Here is a 15,823-nt window from a genome sequence, read left to right as displayed (position 1 = left end):
GCTGACCTGCTCTTGGAGCCACAGTATTTACATGCTTGTGTCAGTTTAGGTTTTGGTCAAAGGTATGCCCTGGGATATTGATGGTAAGAAATTTGACCATGATAATGCTGTAGAATGTCAAAGGGAGATGTGTGGGGCAAATGTTACTTGCCACTTATCAGTCTTAAGCCTGTTTGTTATCTTCAGTGGATTTCTCCTGGTTTTTGTGGGCAAGGCATATCTGGGCAGTTGACCACTTTGTAGGATAGATGCCAGTGTGGCAGCTGTACTGAAACAGCTTGGTCAGCGGCACAACTAGCTCTGGAGCACAAATCTTTAGCTCTACAGCTGGGATGTTGTTAGGGCCAATAGCCTTGCTATGTCCTGTGCACTCAGCTGTTTCCTAAGATCAGACTGAGTGAATTGAATTGGCTGAAGTCTGGCATCCGTGATGCTGGAAACCTCTGATGCTTTTTACTTGCACAGTTATGAAAATACAGTTGGATGCAGAGGCAGAGAAAAAAGGATCAATTTTCCAAATTCATGTTCCAGTGCAGGTGACCAAAACCTTGGTCAAAGAGCTAGATTTTAAGGAGTGTTAAAAGGGGGACAGAGAGAGAGAGAGAGAGAAGAAAAAAGAAAGACAGCAAGGGACAGAAGCTACCAATGGGGGTCGAAGGAAATAGGGGATGCTCAAGACACAAAATTTAAAGAATTGCATTTTGCTTGGAAGGTTGTAAGTATGGAAGAAGTTACAGAGATAGAGAGGATTGAAAGGAATTAGAAAATAAGGATGAGCATTTTAAAATACTGAGGTGCAGCTGGACCTGGAAGCATTGTAGGTCGATGAACACAAGGGTGAATGGTGAATGGGTCTTGGTTTGAATTAAGGTACAGTGTTCAAATAAGTGAAAATAAATCCAAAAAAAGTATGGGAACAATAAAATAATAGTGTTTTCTCTAAATATTAAAGAAATACAATGGGTCCATTTGATTGAGATTCGTACACCTCAGTACTCCATGACAGCTAGCTCTTTAATGGGCTCAAGCAAGATATGGTGATATCTTTTACATCCTAAGAGAACGGCTATTTATACAAACTGGGAAATCCTTTTTTCATGCATGTTTTTTCAAGCTCACTTCAAACAACAGACATTGTCCCTTAGGTTTTTTTTAAAACATAAACTATTTGAATCACGTACACCAGGAACATGATGAGCATCCAACAAAGTCATTCATTTATTTGATCAGTCCAGCCACCAGCTACACCTTATTAAGATTCCTGAAACCCTGCTAGAAAAAATAACAACCAGCCTCCAAAATTCATGTCATCACACTGTTAGTTTCCTGTTGGGATAAACGGTGTTCTCTTTACCTGCAGCAGAGAAGCTCATTAGATAGGTTACCACATCAAGTACGCATTACCAGAATCCATCTGTTCTGAGCAGTGAGGTCCATGGTAAAAGAATCCGGAAAAAAATTATACTTGTAATTTTTACAAGGCCTTGGTTTGAATGAGGATAGAGTGTTCAAATAAGAGCAAACAAATGGAAAAGAGTATGGGAACAATAAAATGGTGTGCTTTCTCTAAATATTAAAGAAATACAATGGGTGCATCTGATTGAGATTCGTATACCTCAGTACTCCATGATAGCCAACTCTTTAATGGGCTCAAGCAAGATGTGGGTGATGCCTTTTACATCCTAAGAGAACAGCTACTTGGGTCAAAATCATGGAACTACCTCCCTAACAGCACTGTGGGTGTTCCTACACTATATGGACTACAGTGGTTCAAGAAGGCAGTTCACCACCACCTTCTCAAGGGAAATTAGAGATATGCAATAAATGCTGGCCTAGCCACCGACGCCCACAGTCCATAAATGAATTTTAAAAAGGAAATAATGGACTGCTGTTAATTTTAATAATCTTGACAAAGCAATCCATAACACACACTGTGCAATATTTAAAACCGTAAACTTAATCTCTCTTCTCAGCACTAAGGGAATACAACATTATTTTTGATGCAAAAGTCCTTCATCACCTGCTCAAACAGTACGGACAATGGAGGCTCATTGCGCTTCTTTTTCACCCAAAAAATTACTAGATTGTCACTATCCAATATTGATCTTAGTTACGTCCCAAATTCCCAATAACATATTCTAATACAGTAGGTAAGACACCTCCAACATATACAGCTATCACTTCAAATCCACACCATGGATTTATGAGTAAACCATAGCAGAAGAAATGAATTGGAGCAGCCCCATGCAAGTAATCAAGTATTTCAGTGAGGTTGCAATATGTATATCGATGTTGCCTAGGAACATTAAGACAAGAGTAGGCTATTCAGCCTTTTAAGCTGGCTCTGCTATTTAATTAGATCATGGCTGATCTGTATCCAAACTCAATTTACCTGCTTTAGCTCTATGTCCTTGATACCCATGCTTAACAAATATTTAGTGATCTCAATTTTGAAAACTCCAATTGTCAAAATTACGTTTTGCAACTACCTTAAGCATGAGTTCCTTAGTTGGACAAGGTTCCTTAATTTCTCAAAGCAGAGAAGTTGGAGTTTTACATGAAGGAGTAGACCATTCAGCCCTTCAAACCTGCTCTGCCATTCAATAAGATCATGGCTAATCTGATTGGAACCTCCTGCCTATTCCCAATAACCTTTCACCCCCTTGCTTATCAAGAATCTATCTACCTCTATCTGAAAAACATTCAAAGACTCTGCTTCCACTGCCTTTTGAGGAAGAGTGTTCCAAAGACTCACCACCCCCAGAGAAAAAAACTTTCCTCCTCTTGGTCTTAAATGGACGACCCCTTATTTTTAAACAGTGACCCTCTAGCTCTAGATTCTCCCCCAAGAGGAAGCATCCACTCTACATCCACCCTGTCAAGACCTTTCAGGGTCTTAAAGGTTTCAATCAATTCACCTCTTACTCTTCTAAATTCCAGTGGATACAAGTCTAGCCTGTCCAACCTTTCCTCATAAGACAACCTGCCTTTTGTGGCATTAGTCTGGTTTTTGATGAGGATATTTAACTAGAGCACTTAAGTAAATAAATGAGCCACTGTCTCTCGGTAAGGACAGAGGGTCTGACATCATATAGCCCATCACAGTGAATGTTGTATCCTATTTCATGGTTATGGAACAATTTTGATCATATTTATGGATGAGTGTACAGCCCAGACCTTGAATTCCCAGCTGTAGGAAGATGTAAGGTAATACACAAGGAAGTAAAACAGTAGAAATTAAATAAGGACAATGAACATCATACTAGATATTCACACTAAGAAAACCAAAGCAGGCAGGACACTGCGGGTATTAAACACCGTTACTGAATTGCCCAGAATGTTAATGACTAAATTGATCACCATGGAACGAAGACAAACACCAGGGCTTACCAAAAGCATCTTGTAACCAACAGCTACAGCAACTAATATTAAATAAATGCAATTAAGAAATCTATTAAACACAGTAATTGACTCAAATTTATGTTTTCAACAGGAAATAACAGATTATAGCAAAAAAAATCCACCTACCTTTTCTGCTGATTTAGCAGTGCCAAAAAATATTGGAATGAAGGCAAGCCATACTATACAGGTAGTGTACATAGTGAATCCTATAGGCTTAGCTTCATTGAAGTTCTCTGGGACACCCCTTGTCTTGATGGCATAAACAGTACATGTCACCATTAGAAGGATGCTATATCCCAGGGAGCATATGATTTGTAAATCTGTAATGTCGCATTTGAGGACACCTCTAGCCAGCTCAGGATTTGATGTCTTCTGCTCATCATAGTCTATGATGGTGTTTGGTGGGTCAATCCCAAACCAGATGAAGACTCCGAGGAGTTGGACTGAAATGAGGCTGGATGTGATTGCCAGCTGGGAGGTTGGGCTGATGAGCCTGGGCGCTGTCACAGCCTTCTTCCCCTGCTCAAAGATGCGAAAAATCCGGTTTGTCTTAGTTAATAAAGCCGCGTAGCTGATGCACATGCCGAGACCCAGGAAGATGCGGCGGAATGAACAAATGCCCATGTTGGGTTTAGCAATCATTAAGAAGGTAATGATGTAACAAAGAAATATTCCAGTGAGAAGAACATAACTGAGTTCGCGACCTGTCGCCCGTACAATTGGCGTGTCATTGTACCGTATAAAAGTAGCCATCACAAAAATAGTGGCAATAATTCCAAGCATGGCAAGAAACACTGGGATAATGGCCCACGGTGAATGCCACTCGAGCTTCACAATTGGAATTTGGCTGCAGCCAGTCCGGTTCTCATTGGGCCTCATGTCGTAGCTGCAAAGGGAACAGGTGAATTCATCTCGTTGATACTGATAGCCATCGCAGAGCTCACAATGCCAGCAGCAGGACACACCCTTCACCATCTTCTTACGCTCTCCAGATTTGCACGGCAAGCTGCAGACGGAGGTAGGGAGCTCGTGGCTTCCTCTCGCCCACTGCAAATCTTCTACCTGTGAAAAGGCAGATGTAAGAAGCTCAGCACCTTTCAACGATCTTGGAATCATGCTACCCAGATGTCTTGAACGAACTAGTCTCGCCTGTCATGACCAGATTCGCTGTGCTCGGCCTAACAGATTTTGTAGTAAATATTTGCACGTGGCCTGCGTTTAAGAGAAATTGTATGATAAATCATCTCTTCTCACTGCTTCCTGACACTGCCCCCTGCAAAAAAAGTAAAAAGTGAATGCTCTCCCAGATATATCAATAAAATATAGCAAGTTCTGAGATCCTTCATCAACATCATACATCTTCAACATTTGTGTAAATCTCACTCCTGCCATTTTTTTTCAAGTTCTAGATCTGAAAATTCAAAGCAAGCTTGGACAAGGTGGAACTAAACTTTGTAGGAATGTGAAACTCTTGCAACCAACCAGCCCTGTGCATCTAGGGAGATCTAGAACCCAATGTGACCAAAGGGCTCCTTCCAATACTTCAATGTGCTTGAATGTATTTTTTTATTACAAAGATTCTGCTTCCAAGTAACCTTAGAAAGGAGGACCAACAAACGGACATCATTCATGGATGAACCCCACCTAACCAACAGGCGACTTCTCTTCCAGAAAGACAGCTTTTGAATCTATTCTTCACTCCGTTAATGCTTATGATGTGGAACTTGTGACCACAAGGAATAGTTTAGCTGAATAGCATAGATGGATTTAAGGGGAAGCTGGATAAGTATGTGAAGGAAAAATGAAAAGCATATGGTGATAGAGTGAGGCCAAGTTAAGGTGGGAGGTGCCTTGGGGTAACATAAACACCAGAATAGACCTGTTGGCCTGAATGGCTGTTCCTTTGCTGTCAATTCTGTTTGTAATTATATTCATGCTGTCCACTTAATTTAACTTAGCTGGTATCATATTTCATAACTCTTATTATACCTTGTAGAAATATTCTAACAGACTTTCCACCTTATACCTAATTTCTAAACTCAGATCTGTTGGTATTTAAGCCCTTTGCAAGGGTGACCATATCACTCCTGTTCATTTGTTAAGGATCAAGAATTTTTTTTTTAAGAAACTATTATTTGTGCACACTTAAATATCTGGGAAAGGAGGTAATGTAGCTTCAGGTTCAAATCCTACTCCAGGACTTAATGTCCAAGGAAGGTGCATTCAAAACGTGGCAAAATAGGTTGAGTATCAAGTTGCAAATCTTTTCACAATATGCCATTGGCAGGCAGTAAGAGCGGGAGATATTACTAGTCAGCCATATGATGGAAAGAAATTGGCGCCTCTATCATAAAAAGTTTACAGCACAGGAAGAGGCCACTTGGCCCATCGTAGCTGCACCAGCTGAAAAACAAGCCACCTAGCCTTTTCAGCATTTGGACCGTAGTCCTGCAGGTTAAGGCACTTGAGGTGCTTGTCCAGACAACTTTACTTGAGTTGAGGGTTTCTTAATCTACTACCCTTTCAGACAATGAGTTCCAGTTCCTCCACAGCCCTCTGGGTGAAAGAATCTTCCCTCTAATCTTTCTATCAACACTTTCCATACATGCAGGCTACACAACATGCATGTAAAAGTGTAGGTTGCCACAGTAATTCAGACTCTTTCGGGATAAGTTGGCTGGTGTGGATCAAGTTGGTGTCAACGGCATGGGGTTCGATCCCCGTTCTGACAGGGGAGTGGATTTGGAATCTACCTGCTTGCCCTACCCATGGAGGAGATCACAGCATTGTGGGCCACACCTGTCTTCAGGCAGAGAACTGAAGGAGAAAGAAGAAATATTTGGGAAGAGTTCATAGGTGCAATTGACTCTACTTTCAGCAGGTTCTTCATTTATGGCATCTCACTGAAATGTAATTAATAGGAATAATTTACCAATGTTCTAAGCAAAGTTTTTTTTTATCTAGCTTCAGAATTGTATTCCAAGTTATTTATCATATTTTATGAATCAATTCTGACTGCCAATGGTTAATTTTACTCATCGGACCTGTTAATTTTCTGGGGGCTGATTAACCTCATTGGTTGTTCCTCACCAGCTCCTTCTCCTACCAACCACCAAACGCTTGGTTTTGATTTGCTAAAAAAAGTCTCAGTGCTCAGCTCTCAGACAATCACCTCACAAAAGTTGTTTCACCTCCAAAACATATTGAAAGACACAAGTAGAAAGAATAAAAAGTAAAAGCTTCGAAGTTAGTTTCAAAGCTGGAAAAGGGTTAGGAGAACTAGATTTAGTAGATAAAAAAGTAAGCTTGAAGTAAAGAGAGAGACAGAGAAAAAGGAGAGCAATCAGATTTTTATGAAACACTTTTAAGGTATATGTAATCTATTTTGGTAGTCATTATCATCTAAGTGCCATGCCAAGTGATGTGGGTGATCATGGTCTTCCAAACTTTCTGATCATAGCAACAGTGGATGACCTCATTGTTGTGCTTCTGCTTAAAGCAGTCTTTAATGTTATCGAGCTGCTTCCTTCGCTGTCGGCCTCTTTCTCTTAGTTCATGGATGCCCATACTGAGTGAGGCATTGATATAAGTGCTGCCTACCCCATTCATGCTGTTGTCTTAAAAAGAATTGTTTGTACTAACCGTATTTGACCAGGGAAATGGGAAGCTTGAGGTGGCTTCCCATTGTATTCCTCACGTGTGATTGAAAGTAACAAAAAACTTCTTCCCAGAGGATTTTTTGCCTTCCTGCAACCAGTCATTGTCTTCTGAAGTCATAGGTCTTCCACCTTCACTGCTGTAGAATCCGTCAGATCCGCCATTGGCCATCACTTATAACCCTGAGCATGGGACCCTTCCAGGCACTACCTGTTGTACCTGGGGCTCACAAAAGGGCAGGGTTGACCACACCTTGGGGGTAATTCAGATGTCTTTGCTTAGTATTGAGTAATGAAGTCATTTAAATTGCTACTGTTATATAAAGTGTTAAGATCTGGAATTCCCTCCGCCTTTGTTCCTCAGTTGTTATATGCCTTTAAGGGGTAGCAGCATGTCATCACTAGAAGGGAAGTGTGTCATGTGATCCAGCCTCAGTTTCACTTAAGTCTGTAAGCAGAACACACAGCTCTGCTGCTGATGTCTTCAAGTTTTGTACCTTTGTATAATTGTTCTTATGTGCCTAGTCTCAATAAATAAACCCATAACATGTTTATCCAATCCTTAATGAGTGATTGGTGCCTTTATATCATTATAAGAACATGGCACTCTATTTCATTCTTTTGAATTCATCTTAAAACTTACCTGGTTACCTGTCCTAATAGCTCTATGTGGCTCGATGTCAAATTTTGTTTGATGACACTTTGCAAAGTACCTCAATACATTTTACTACATTAAAGGCACTACATAAATCCAATTGGTGTTGTAGTGCATGGCCCAGGGAGACAGTCATTTTACTAGACCTGTGAGCAGTTTCATGTTTCCAAGTGACAGTGAAACATACCAATTTGTATTTGAATAGTGCATTACATTTGCAGAAGTAGCAAATGGGTACTCTCTTTTGTGGAAGTGTCAGTTGGTTTGCTCCTACAACTAATTTATGGTTTACAATTCTTGAAAGAAAATTTAGAATATTTATGTAAAATTACTTTAAATATATAATGTTTGTTGCAGCATACAAATGCTCCATATAAACCCAGAGTAGAGTAATTTTATTTCTTTTAATAGAGGCTCATCATCCTGATTTTGAACGCCCACTCACTCAAAAGAACTTAGCAACACAAATTCCTTTCAAAGTTATTTCCAATGCAGTTGGATGAAATTCATTATTTTGACAAAGTCATTAATCATTTATTTGAAAGGAGTTGAAGCTTGCCAGAGTTTGGGCAGTCACCCAGCACTTAACTCCTGCCCACAGCAAAACAAACAATTTCCATAAGCAGATTTGAATCTCTTATGAACTAAAACTTTCACCCATATATCTGATATGACTGGGTACAGCACTAGAGGAATAATACATAACATTTTCCATGCTATTGCACACGAGTGAGCTTGCAACGTGTTCTCCTATCTACTCCAAAATGGCAGCAAATATCACGTCATGAGACCATAATGTTCAGTTTACTTTGTCAAATGTATTTACAAGAGAGTTATAAAACAACAGTTTGCATTTATATACCACTTCTAATTTGGCAAAACCCTTTTGCGAAGTACCTTGGGACAGTAAACAAAATCTGACAGTCACATAAGGAGATAATAAGACAGATTGTCAAAAGTTTGGTCAAAGAGGCAAGAAACTAGCAGTACAATAATTGACTTAAACTGTTTGATAAACAATGATATGTTTGAGTCTTTGGAAGTTCGCTTAAATCATTTTTGAATGAAGTCTCTGATGAACTGTTAGATGGACCAGACTCCACGCAGTCTCTCCATGTTACTTCAGGTCACATAGCTCAGCTTCTACTTTTTTGTTGACATGGAGGCAGATCCATTTAGAAATCAAAATAGATTATATCCAAAAATTAGGCACTCAAAATAGGAACCATTTCTACCACTCAAGTAGGTAAGGCATAAACAGTGAACGCTCGATGGGCTATATAGGAATAAAGGATGAGTCTACTAACCAGTCTACAAGCTTGCATAAATTAATATTGTAAGAGGGATTGAGTCAGACACCATGTACCTTTCTAACCTCATTAATTTGGGAATACTGGCAACAGCACCCAATGGAAGCTCGATGAACCCGAGGAACAATAAATACCTCTTGACAGTTTTGTACATTGGCCTTGGAGCTAAAGGAACTTAATGTCCCAGCTATTGCTAATTGAAGGCAATTTTTAAATCCAAACTATTTTGTGCAACTAAATTCATGTTAAAAATTATTTACTACATATATATAATATAGGAGGGGGAAAGATACAACTTGCATTTACACACCACCTTTCACAAAGTCCTTTACAGATAATGAAGTACTTTTGAAGTGCGGCCACTATTGTAATGAAGAAAATACAGTAGCCATTTAGCACACAGCAAGGTCTCATCCTCTGTTTTAGTGATATTGGTTGAGGGATAAGGGATAAAATATTGGCTTGGACACCAGGCTGCACTTCTTCAAATGGCACCATGGAATCTTTTTTTTTTTACAATCACTTAAGAGGACAAAAAGAGGCTTTGTTTTAACGTCTCATCCATAAAACGGCACCTCCAACAGTGCCGCACTCCATCAGAACTGCACTGAAATGTCAGCCTAGACCTTGTGCTCAATTCTCCAGCACAGGACTTGAGCTTGCAATTTTCTGACTCAGAGGCAATAGTCATAACAATGAGCCATAGTGAACATATTATATCTGAGCCCAATGCTCAAAAAAGGCACCATCCATTGCAACAGTGTGACTGATTTTTCTAAACTTCGCATACATGTTATCACATAACCTCTGAATGAATTTGGTTGCTGATCATCCAATACAAAAGGGTTTTGTGGATAATTATGAGTTGACTTGAGACTACTAAAGATCATTTCACACAGGATGTTTAGGTCAGGATGAAAAAGATTTACACCTCATCTTGAAGTCTGGGTTCAAACAGAAAATATAGCAATGAAAGGCTTCCGTTCAAAATCCTGCCATATCCAATTCCTTAGCTTTTATTAAAGGCAACGGAAATCAAAAAAATGCTCTAGGCGCAGGATCTTAAGTGCAAGATTACTGGATAAGAGTAATCATTATTGGGTTGGTAGTAAAGAACCATAAACTAACTGAGTATAGAAATGATAGAAAGATACCTCAGGACAGACGGGATTGTCTTAAGACTGGCACTGAAAAGCCACAGGAAGGGAACCACTATGAAGCCAACAGCAAAATAAATAACTATTTATAATGCTCTCCTGTGCAGTCTGTCATTATGAGGTTGTAAATGCCAAGATCATGTTGAAGTAGCCCTTTTAGTACCCAAGACAATTTCACCGTGGATTAGCAAAACAGACTGCACTCAATGTGCTCATAATTGAACGTTCATTCCTGTCCACAAGTGAACAATTAGAATATTGACTTAAGATGATCAGTGTTGCCAGAGCTTTCTTTAATGATGAACTTGTCTGAGAGTAGACAACTCTATTTTCAAGACTGAAGCATATAAAGTTGAAAGCTGAAGTTAGATTATGATGTATTTTAAACAAAGTCATTTGTTTATGACATGTTACACAGATTACATGTTGAGTTGTTCACCCAATGAAACATATTTTTGACACAATCATTTTCCTTCATGAGCCAGAAAGCTAAAAGGTTAAAGTTTGCCTCTATTTATGACATAATTGCCTTTATTTTCAACATGACTGTAATTGGCCTCTTAAAGACAAAGCTGAAGGCATGCAACATAGCAATAATTGGCATTTCACCCTATTTGTCTCATTGTTGACCTTTACTTTTGACCCATGGAAGTTCATTTCAGTATTGAGAAATGTACAGATGAAGGGTTGTTTCATAAATGCTTTGTTTGACAGGGCTTGTGTGTATAGTCTGTGCCCAGTCATACTCAAAGGACATCAGCACAAATAGTTCTTCTGTCTTGTGAATGGCGTTCAGTCTAGCAGCCCCAAAATGGTGTAATGAAAGATTCTATGACTGCAATCATCCCTTACATTTCAATGGCAGAGAAAATAGTCTACTGACATTGTTCAGAGATTGTAATAGTTGCGTTTTATGTTGCCAGAAAAACAGAACTAATCACACGCTGATCAATACCAAAAACATGCTGTCATGGTTGTCGGCTGTCCCTCGATTCAAGGGTGATGTCTACTCAGGGTCACAAGTTTCTGCCATGAGTCTTCCTGTGATGGCACAGACTGATTCTCGACCCGCAGATCTTTAGGCGCAAGGGGCAGTTGGTCCCACGAGGTGGTGGGATCCAGAGGGCAGGATTTGCTTCCTTTTCTTTCCTTCTCTGCCTTATGAAGATTTTGTGCCTCAAAGCGTGATGCAGATTGATGGACAAGTTGTCACCATTTTGAACGATTGTAGTAACTCTTCCTAGTCATTAATGTCAATGCTGCCAATGTGTCAAGGGGAGCTTCAGAAAGTCTTGGAAGCATTTTATTTATCCTGCCCTGGAATATTGGCTATTTGAGAATCGAGAAAACAGGACCTGGTGAGGGAGACGCTTTTCAGCCACACAGTGTCCAGTCCATTGAAGTTGATTTTTCAGGTGTTTTGCTTGAATGCTTGTGCAGCTGACCTCAAAAAGGAAACTAGAGTTTGTTCAATTGAATCTGGAGGATGCAGGAGTGGGACTAGCCCTATTATGTGTCTCTGTTACATAGTCCAGGTTTCATTGCAGCACAGGAGCGGCAGTGAGCATCATTAAGATCTGAATAGAGCTCTTCCTTAACTTCTTCATCGGCATCAAGGATCAGTGCATTAGTGCTGATGACAGTGGCATATTGGTTACGGCTGAGCTGTAGGTGAAATGCCATGAGTCTTTCATTTATACAATTGGGAAGTTCTGGCAGTGCATCCAAGATCCTATTCTGGATAGCAAAGCAACTTTGTGGGCACAAGAGATGCTGTCAGCCTTTCCTTTCCAGTAGAAAACGTATCCCCGTGCTTGTTCCTTCAGCTACTTCTTCCCAAGAAGATGGGTCCCACTGATGGCAGCAATGTGGAGTCTTAATTGCTCACATGGTACAACTGCATTTCTTCCCAGTCTCTCTTGAGATTATCTTGAGTGTTTTAACATTCCAATTTGCAAGTTTTCTTTCTCTGACCATGAGGATGGTGATCCTGCAGGGTGTGGTTCCCCAGCCAGCAGAAAATGGGACAACTTATTTTTAGGGCACTTTTTCACCTTTCCAGTTGGGGTGAGCAGAGAGTATCCTGAAGATGACTGCTCAGTCACAGATGCTGCTGCACAAAGACCTCCAGCCCACCACAGGTCTTCACGTATCTGTCGCCTGTATGCAGATTCTTGACTAGGGTCTCCAGGGTCAGTGGGAGAAATCATGGGCCTGGTGCTTCTCCTGTTTCTGGCTCCTTAGCTCCCCACCCCCATCCCTTTTAACCCTCCCTGTCACATTCTTTGTGTGCCCATAATTGGGAACCATAGTCACAGTGGGGTCGAATGGTTTCATATAGCTTTAGAAAAATGTATTGACTTTTGTATAGAAAAGCTTATTGACTTCTATCATGCTTAGAAGATTGGTGAGCTAACAGGAAGGAGAGTTGACATAAATGGGTCTTTTTCTGATTGGCAGGATGTGACAAGTGGTGTACCACAGGGATCAGTGCTGGGACCTCAACTTTTTACAATTTATATAAATGACTTGGATGAAAGGATTGATGGGATAATTGCCAAATTTGCTGATGACACAAAGATAGGTAGGAAAGTAAATTGTGAAGATGACGTAAGGGGGTTACAAAGTAACATAGATAGGTTAAGTGAGACGGCAAAGATCTGGCAAATGGAGTATAATGTGGGCAAATGTGAAAACATTCATTTTGGGAGGAAGAATAAAAAAGCTTATTATCTAAATGGAGAGAGATTGCAGAGCTCAGAGATTTAGAGGGACCTGGGTGTCCTAATGCATAAATCACAAAAGGTTAATATGCAGGTCCAGCAGGTAATTAGGAAAGCTAATAGAATGTTATTGTTTATCGTGAGGGGAATTGATTACTAAAGTAAGGAGGCTATGCTTCAGTTGTACAGGGAGTTGGTAAGACCACATCTGGACTATTGTGTACAGAAACAAAAACAGAAAATGCTGGAAAAATTCAGCAGGTCTGGTGGCACTTGTGCAGAGAGAAACAGAGTTAATGTTTCAAGTCTGTATGACTCTTCTTCAGAGCCGAAGAGTCATAGAGACGCGAAACATTAACTCTGTTTCTCTCTGCACAGGTGCCACCAGACGTGCTGAGCATTCCCACCACTTCCTGCTTCTAAAGGAGCAAAAATAATCCCTTTTGCCAGCCCTCCAAAAATCAGCCAGACTTCTTGTGAGCCTCTCATTCCCCCTTAAGCAAGAAACCTTGCAGCAGCTGCCTGAGATGTGGGTTGGCACTACGTTAAACATGAATTTCAAAAGAAAAAAGTTGAGGCATGGAGAAAACACAAACAACATGCTGAGTAAAAAGAAATGTCAAAGCAATAAATCGGTAACTTAAATGGGTAATTAATAAAAATGACCATTAAAAAGTTTCAAGCTGCAGAACTAACTAATAAAACCTTTTTGCCTTTGTGTTTAAGAAGCAGAGCTAGAGGGAGAGATAGGCTAAGCCCCAAGTCCTGGTCACCAGGCAAGGAGGAGAGGACCAGGGCTCTGGAGTTGGGTTTAATTAACACTGAGCTTGCATTTGTCTCTGTTGGTGCACATGATGAGTTGGCCTCAGCTGAGTTCGCTTGAAAGTTGGGGTCAGAAGTGGGTTGCCTTTCAACCTGGGCTTTCCTCCTCTCCTGACAGTGTGTGAATAGGTTTTGAGGGAGGGAGAAGGAGGGGGAGGGGGAGGGTGCATGTGTATTCCCACACCGAACAGCTTGTGAGTGTGTACAATGTGCATGTCCAACTCACTCCCAGACTCAGGGTTCACACTCACATTCACTCAATAGCAGCTGTGATTTCCCTCCCAAGACTTTGTGCTGAGCCCAACCTGTCAATTGGAATTGTGCCATGTAGAGATGGTGGCCAACTCAAGAGGGGATGGGTGACTGCCAGACAGAAGAAGGGGACCAGACAGGCAGCAAGGGAACCCCCCGAGTGCACCCCGCTCGCAAACCATTTTTTGGCCTTGGAAAATGATGAAAGTGATGGTTTCTCTGTGGAGGCCAATGAGAGCCAAGACCATGGTCCAGCTGCTCAGCAGGGGTGGGGGGGGAGGGGGAGGGGGGGTGCGCGAGGAAGAAGTGCGTAAGGGCAGTAGTGGTAGGGGATTTGTTAGTAAAGAAAGTAGACAGGTGCTTCTGCAGCCGCAGAATGGTATGTTGCTCCTGGGTATCAGAGTCAAGGATGCAATGGAACGGCTGCAGGGCATTCTGAAGGGGGAGGGTGAACAGCCAGAGGTTGTAGTCCATGTTGGGACAAGTTACATTGAAAGAAAGAGAAATGAGGTCCTGCAAGCAGATGTTAGGGAGTTAGGTAGGAAATTGAAAAGCAGGACTTCAAAGGCAGTAATTTCCAGATTACTCCCAGTGCTAGGCAATAGTGAGTACAGGAACAGAAGGATAGAGCAGATGAATGCGTGGCAGGAGAGATTGTGTAGCAGGATGGGCTTGAGATTCCTGGGGCATTGGGACCATTTCTGGGGGAGGTGGGACCTGTATGAGTTGGACAGGTTACATCTGAACAGGAACGGGACCAACATCCTCGTGGTGAGGTTTGCTAATGCTGTTGGGGCAGATTTAAACTAAATTGGCAGGGGGATGGGATCCTGAAAAGTAGTTCAGATGGGAGAGAAACTGAATGGAATTAGAAGTTAAAATTCTAGTGAGTGAGTCTGGAAGGCAAAAGAAACATAGGCTAAATAAAAAAGAAGTGAAGTTAGCAAGGCTAAATGGAATATATCTTAATGCAAGGAGTTTGAGGAATAAGACTGATGAGCTGAGAGAACAGATAGGCAAGTGGGACTATGATATCATAGCTATAACTGAGATTTAGCTAAAAGGGTAGGATTGGCAGCTCAACATTCCTGGTTATAGGGTATTCAGGTGAGATAGAGAGGGGGGTAAAAGAGGAGGGCGGGTTGCAATATTGATCAAGGAATCAATTATAGCAGTGAGGAGGGATGATATCTTGAAAGGACCATCAAATGAGGCCATATGGGTAGAAGTAAAAAGCACAAAAGGGGCAAACACATCGTTGGGTGTATACCATCGACCCCCAAACAGTCAGGGAGAGATAGGGAACCAAATATGTAATCAAATTTCAGAGAAGTGTAAAAATAATAAGGCAGTTATAGTAGGGGATTTTAACTATCCAAATATTAACCGGGTTAGTTTTAATGTGCAAGGTATGGAGGGAGCAAAATTCTTAAATTGCATCCAGGAGAACGTTTTTAGCCAGTATGTAGAAAGCCCAACAAGGGAGGGGGCAGTTCTGGACCTAATATTCGGAAATGAGCCCAGGCAGGTGGAAGGCACATCAGTAGGGGAGCATTTTGGAGATAGTGACCAAAACTCAGTTAAATTTAGGATAGTTATGGAAGAGGTTAAGGCTGGGCCAAGAATAAAAGTTCTAAACTGGGGAAAAGCTAATTTTACTAAGGTGAGATACAATTTGGCCCAAGTGGGCTGAGAGCAGCTACTTACAGATAAAACTGTGTCAGAGCAGTGGGAGGCATTCAAGGAGGAAATAGCGAGAGTACAGGGCAAATATGTTTCCGTAAAGACAAAGGAGGGAAACCAACTCTGGAAGTCAAGGGACATAAAAGTTAGGATTAAGGAAAGA

General features: G+C 41.0%; 1 protein-coding gene across 2 annotated transcripts in view; it reads right to left on the bottom strand.

Moving 5' to 3' along the window:
- LOC121280493 (metabotropic glutamate receptor 7-like) overlaps positions 1-15,823 on the bottom strand; it is a 720,064-nt gene that overhangs the window by 176,237 nt on the left and 528,004 nt on the right. The window contains exon 9 of one of the 2 annotated variants that reach the window (XM_041192539.1): positions 3,529-4,464. The exons of the other annotated variant lie outside the window; for it this stretch is intronic. Coding sequence (XP_041048473.1) covers positions 3,529-4,464 — 936 coding nt within the window. The remainder of the gene's footprint in view (positions 1-3,528; positions 4,465-15,823) is intronic. 2 annotated transcript variants of the gene reach the window in all.

Source organism: Carcharodon carcharias, chromosome 7 (genome assembly GCF_017639515.1).
Source record: "Carcharodon carcharias isolate sCarCar2 chromosome 7, sCarCar2.pri, whole genome shotgun sequence".
NCBI lineage: Eukaryota > Metazoa > Chordata > Chondrichthyes > Lamniformes > Lamnidae > Carcharodon > Carcharodon carcharias.
Note: the sequence above shows the minus strand (reverse complement) of the source record. Positions and strands in the feature narration are given on the sequence as shown.